This window comes from Henckelia pumila, chromosome 1 (assembly GCF_033568475.1).
Source record: "Henckelia pumila isolate YLH828 chromosome 1, ASM3356847v2, whole genome shotgun sequence".
Taxonomy (NCBI): domain Eukaryota; kingdom Viridiplantae; phylum Streptophyta; class Magnoliopsida; order Lamiales; family Gesneriaceae; genus Henckelia; species Henckelia pumila.
Window position 1 is genome coordinate 111,944,172 of NC_133120.1, and position 6,760 is coordinate 111,950,931.

At 33.3% G+C, this 6,760-nt stretch overlaps 1 protein-coding gene across 1 annotated transcript; it reads right to left on the bottom strand.

The window, feature by feature from the left end:
* Positions 1–3,506: 3,506 nt before the first annotated feature.
* On the bottom strand, positions 3,507–5,784 carry LOC140876339 (protein NRT1/ PTR FAMILY 1.2-like). Its single transcript, XM_073280292.1, has 4 exons — positions 5,654–5,784; positions 5,136–5,353; positions 4,474–5,027; positions 3,507–4,337 (listed from the first exon to the last, which is right to left on the bottom strand). The coding sequence occupies exons 1-4, from the start codon at positions 5,760–5,762 to the stop codon at positions 3,530–3,532; spliced, it is 1,689 nt and encodes a 562-aa protein (XP_073136393.1). The 5' UTR covers positions 5,763–5,784; the 3' UTR covers positions 3,507–3,529.
* Between the last annotated feature and the right edge of the window lie 976 nt (positions 5,785–6,760).

A 6,760-nucleotide genomic window follows, 5' to 3' on the forward strand; every position in this document is an offset into this window, starting at 1 on the left:
ATTTAAAAACCTTTATCGACAACAAAAGATGTTGACACGTACATCGCACGTGACTTTTACTAGTATATATAATTTCTGAAATATTTTAAAGACCATAGTTATTTTTTATATGAATCGATCTAGGGGTGGGAAAATATGCCAAAATTTTTAGTATACCGAGGTTATCGTACCAAAAATTACAAAATTTATCGAAATTTTTGATATATTAAAGATTTCAGTACGATACGATAACGAATCAATGTATAATTAGAATTGAAATTTTTTTTTCTGATGATGTGTAGACCATCAAATTCCAAGATCTCAAATTTGAAACTAAGTGTTGAGTGAGATTTTACATGTACAGACGTTATCTTAACACATATTTAAAGATTAAAATTTATCAATACATGTAGGTCTTACTATTTTTTCGGTGGACCCTTAAATGTTGATAAATCCTCACATTTAAATACATTATCGGATAGTGCAGATAAACATAAGATGAAATTATCTCAACAGGTCTTGATTCTTGAATCCGAGACCCGACAATAATAATCATCACCATGGGCGGATCTACTGTAAAAGTATAATTTTTCTGTTAAACATTCATGTGTTTGGTCTACTGGTTGTTGGCCTTACTTAAGTCCCAACTAATCTATTATAAGATGCAAGTTAAATTCCGCATGACACCATTTGAAGACCTTTTTTTATTATTATGTTTTTATTACTCGTTTTTACTCATTTTATTTAAAATTATTTTATCATTTTTTATTTGTAAAATTAATACTTTATTTAAACCCTATTATAATTTTTATTTTTTCGATTATTTGAAAAATTAAAATATTTTATTTTAAAAAACTCGTGAATTTTTTTAGTTTTTTAAAGTTTTTATTTAACTTGTCTTCAATGTACATTAATTTGCTCTATTTTTAATATCTTTGAAGTGATTTTAAGATTTGAGATTTGGAGTTTTTGGTAATTAATAATTTCATTATTTTTTTAAATCAGGATTAATAAATTTTCGGTTTTTCTTAACATCAAAATTGGCTCAGTACGTGATTGATAATTTTTCATTTAGTCACGTGACTTCTGTTAATCTTTCGTTCTTTTTTGTATTGTATTATATTTAATTTTATTTTTTATTGACGTTTTGTGATGATCTTGTTTTGCTTTCAAGTTGCAATGTTTTTTCTGAATGAAAATTTACTCATCGACTTGCATAAAAAACAAACTCATATCCACTTGTGTCTTCAAATTTATATATATTATAAAATTTATGCATTATAATACTTTATGCATGCTTATTTGAATTTGTGTTTTAGCATGTTATTTTTAAGATCGAATCATGTTTTAAATACGTTATTATTTTGAGACTGTATATTTTATATAGGGGTGATCAAATTTTTTCAAAAACCGCCCGAACCGACTGCTCCGCACTGTCGTATCTCATTTTTTAAAATAATCGTGGTTTTTTTAAAAAATGGGAACCGCCCCGCCGCCACGGTTCGGTTATAATTTTTGGCCCAAACCGCCCCGCCCCGCACCACCGTGTATAGTTGTATTTAGGTAGGGTTATATTTATAGCACATTTTATATACATTATACACAACATATTCCAATGTCGCCTCCACTCTCTTCTTTCCCAACTCTTTTTCAAAAAAAATTTCCATCTTTCTCTCTTGTTAATCTATTTATTACTTCTCTATACAAATATTAATCTTCAACCTTGTCTAAACATATTATCGTTGATTAACTTTATTGTCGCTTGATTGTTATTTTATTTAGTTGTATTTTTTTATTATAGTTATCATTCATTGTTCTAATAATTTGAATAGTTCTATTTTTTCCATTTTAGTTATCATTAAAAAAAAATGCAAACCGACCGTAACCGTATAAAATCGCCGAAAACCCTGAAATAATTTTACATATAAAACCGCAACTAAAAAAATAAAATATAAACGAACCGTAATTGGCCATTCGGTTTGTCTTTTTACGAAAAACCGTCAAACCGCACCGTGATCACCCCTAATTTTATAATTTTGAGTTGCATGTAATAAGAAGTGCATGCGTTCCTGTATACATTAGTATCATTTTGTTCAGCGAAATTTTAAACAAGTTTTGATTAATATGATTTTTGACTCGTTGATTGAACTTAATTTTACGTGTCATATTTTATACCTACGAACACAACGCATCTTTTAGAAAATCAAAAAATTATTCGGTATTTAATATTTTCATAATCTTCAATCAAATATACGAGACATCACAATATTTATTTATTTTTTATTTATTGTATTTTTGTTATTGAAAATTATATATAAACATATAATAATTATTTTATCATTGTGTATACCGATACGATTTCTCCCAATATAGGATCCTAAATCCTCTTAATATAGGATCCTAAATCCGCTCCTGATCATCACTCTCAATTTAGAGATTGGGAATCACATACAGAACTTCCCTTTCAAGTTTCAACATTAGAAAGGTTATTTACTTATTTAGGTAGCTTAGCTGGTTAGAGCACAATTTTTTTTTTTTTTTAAAAAAAAAAAATTGCAATCCGCCAAAAAAAAAAAAAAATTGCAATCCGCCACTTTCCCAACTACCAAAATAAATGTCACAAATATATAATAAAATATGAGATATAAAATACGTGTTGAAAAATAATAAAAAATTAACCATAAAGTTGGACATATGTGTGATACGAACACCTGACACGTAAAAGATCATATCATGATATGATATCACTTGACAATTTTTCTTTTTAAGAAAAGAAAAAGGAAAACTAAATAACTAATTTTGAGGGATATAGAGTATAGACTATTAAAAGCAGGAGGGCATGCTACCTTAGGTTAGTAGAGGTACCATATAAACATAAAAGACATCAAAACAAAAGCAGAAAACATTCTTATATACGGATAGCATAATACTATGTTATCCTTAGAATATCCTGATCGATTTCGATCCAGCTCATATTGATTGTTGGATCAATTAAAAAAAAACAAGAAAAAAAAAAAAAGAAAGGAAGAGGGATAATATTGAAAAACGACAAAACACTCATGATCATTTCTTGATTTTGAACTTGCTTATTTTCTTTTTTTGAAAAAAAAGAAAAAGAAACTGGATAAATGCCCAAAACCAACCATAAATTGTTCATCATGTTTTAATTTATAAAACCGCAACTTGCAATCTTGAAACCGAAATGCGCATGGTAATTTGGTTTGATGTAGTGATGAAACCGCCTAAATTGCACGGGGATCACCCTTGCTTAGTATGTAGTTAGTGTGGTTTGTTACGAACTAGAAAGATCGATGAATACTATTTATAGATAAAAATATTCATAAATCTTCATGGTTTTTTTATATACATAAAAACAGAGGAAATAATGTATACAAGATAAAAAAAAATAAAATTTTTGGATATTATTATTAATGAAATGATTCCCAGAAAAAAAAAACAAGGAAACTCTGTACTGTAGTATAATAATTACATTATTTACCACTGCCAGAATCTAAGATATACAAGACATATACATTCTGGGAAACAAGATTCAGAACTCATCTTCTTCTTCTGGAAGATTTCTTTCCGCTTTCGATGGACCATAAGCACTGCTACAAACAATGAAATACAACATATTAGCCATGCTCAATCCCGCAAGAACCAGGAAGTAATAATCATAGTGACCCTTATCGATATCGTCCGAAATCCAGCTCTCGTGCCCGCCTTCTTTCGAGATCACATCGACACAATTCAGTATCAAACTCGCGATCAAATTCGCCAAAGCCAATCCAATCCCATTCAGTGTTGCAGCTATACACCACATACTTCTCGGAAGCTCCGAAAAATAGAACTCGTTTTGCGCGATCGCGTTCGATGCCTCAGCGAAGCCTGTGAGGCAATATTGTGGTATGAGCCACAGTGCTGACATGTTGGACGCGACTCCCGTCCGTCGGATGCCTTCGACAGCAGACGTAACCAACATGGCGATGAACGAGAGAAATATCCCGAGTCCCATTCTTGTTCTAGTACTGATCCGAACCCGCCGCCCCCTGACTTTGGATGCTAATGGAAGAAACGCACGGTCGTAGAAAATGACCCATACTATGATGGATAGGACTGAAAACATGCTGAACGAGGCCGCAGGAAACTCGAAAGACGATATTTTTCTGTTCATTTTTGTGGCTTGGAGTACCAGAAATGAGGGCTGGGATACGTTTACGAACATGATCATTCCCGTAGACCATATCGGGATTATCCGTAGCAACGACTTGAGCTCCTCGACTTGATCCACCGTGCAAAGATGATTTGCATGTGTGTCGTACCGTGGATCTTTCACTACGCAAGCCTTGTTCAGAAACCTGAAAACATTCAACATAAAACTTTAATTTCATCGATTATCCATTCCCCTCCCAAGAATCCCCTGACTCGGCTCTGTTTATTAGCTCATGACCGCACGAAAGAGCGAAAAGAAAAGGATATATAAAACTCATTCACCTGAGCTTCCGACTGGGGGGAACATTTGATGAGCCGCTCTTGCGATGGTACAAGACATCGGTTCTATCGGACAGTTTTACATGTCGGTTTCGGTAAGCAGCAGCGACGACCTTCACAACATTCGTCACTAAGCTCGTTTTACTCTCCGGTTTGATGTACCACAAGGAAGCCGAGAAGAACACGAAAACGGCTACCAACATCAGGGCGGCGGGGACGGCGAAACCGGCGCTCCATCCCAAGTTGTCTTGAATGTAAACGACACATGTGTAGGCAATGAGGATGGAGAAAGTGTAGGACACATAGTACCAGCTGAAATAGCTGTCTTTTACACATGATGTCTTCTTGAAATGTCCTTTTCTGAGCTGATTCGCACCGAAGGCTAGACACGACGACCGGATCCCTCCGGCTCCGACGGAGATCAGGCCGAATGCGCTGCACAGGAACGCGAGCTGGTTGAATGTGGGGGAGTAGCAGAGGCCATTGCTACTGGTTTCGTCGCATGGAGGCGGTCTCGCATTTGGGATGATCGTAGTCGACCACAGAAGCAGCACTCCCTAAACAAACAAGCATTTACTTCAGATACTGAATCAAATCAAATATATAAAAAAGAAACACTGAAATTTCATACGATAAACAAGAAGTGACTTCTTTAAAAAAATTACCAGAAAGCATATTATCGTTCCAAGTCCGATGGCATAAAATTGGCCCAAGAAAGAATCTGCAATGATAGCCCATATAATTGGCATAAAATTTGTCGCCGATGACCAAATAAACAATATATTTGATGCAGTGGTCATTCCCATTTGATACTGTCCCATCATATAAACTGTCATATTTGGATTCAACCCAAAAGTTGCCATCTTCTCCAATCCTTCCGTCCCTGTCATCATTTATTATCAAGTAAAACTTCAAATCAATTGCCGCAAATATGATCGTGTACATGAACGGACCAAGAAAACTCGACAAAATTTTATTATTGTCTAAACAGGGTAGAAAAACTTAAAAAAATAATAATAATAAAAAAATATATACATATTTTTTAATGAAACAGAGTAATGTGTAGAGTCTAGAATGGAGTCAAAGAGGGGCAGTGACATCCACTGTCCCACTGTCCTCCTTTGGCTCTGTCTCTGATCGCGCGTAGTTTCAATCTAAAAACATATGTAATCCGCTAACTCACCAATGATAAAGGGCAAAGTCCTGAATCCACCCTTGTCATTATCATATTCAACTTCATCGTCCCGACTACGCGGCTCCAGAAGAGGCAGCTCACCTTCTTCCTCGATCATTTTTCCTTCTCTATCTTCTCTCATTATATTTCGGAAACACGCAGATGTGTGTACATTTTTATACAAGCACGAGAAATAGAACAGTTTCAGAAGAAAACATAGTCACGATTTAAAAAAACTCATGTCGAAAGCGACAGCAGAGACATGGATCTTTGATGTGGTGTACAGGTGTAAACAACATAAATAGATGCGACTCTTTTGGCTTGTACGTGTTTGCGTCGTCCGATTTTGCAGGCCCCTGGGAATTTGTCTCCATTGACGAGTCATCTATTTTACATGTTACTAATCTACTACGTTCTCTGCCACGCCACTTCCAGATTTATTTTTTTTAATATGTTTTTATTTTTTTAATTATAAAAAGTGATTGCTGTTTTTTTTTAATTTTTATATTTATATTTTTCGAGTATTATGTTAAGATTAATAAAAAATAGTTGTAAGAATACGGAACAAAGAATCTATATTATGGTGACTCATTCTTCGTGTACAGTGCATAAGTATTTGATTATTGGCATAGAATGTTGTGGATGTGTGTATTAGTTTTTGTAATTTATGTGGGATATACATTTTATCAGGCTAATTTTTTTTTTATTCGAGTGTTTGTTCATGAAAGTATGAATAAAAGGTGAAAAAATGGAAATATTGGAAAAGAAAATGATCTGGAGTATTTTATAGACCAGGGTTATTTGTTATATGAGTCCATCTCTCACTGAATATATTATAATAATAGTCACTAGATTACAAGATCACCTGATACGTATTGTACGCATAAATGAATTATTTATATCGATAAGAAATCTATACAAGATTATGGAGATTATATTAAGATTAAGAATTCTGGAGATGTTTTTTTTAATAAGGCTTTTGACTATTAAATAGAATAATCTCTAGTAATTTTTAAAATCTATGGTGTTTGACCATATTTTTTTATTAATTTTTAAAATACAGATGTCATGGTTATTTTATTATCGTACCATCGTATCGTGGGCATTGAATTTACA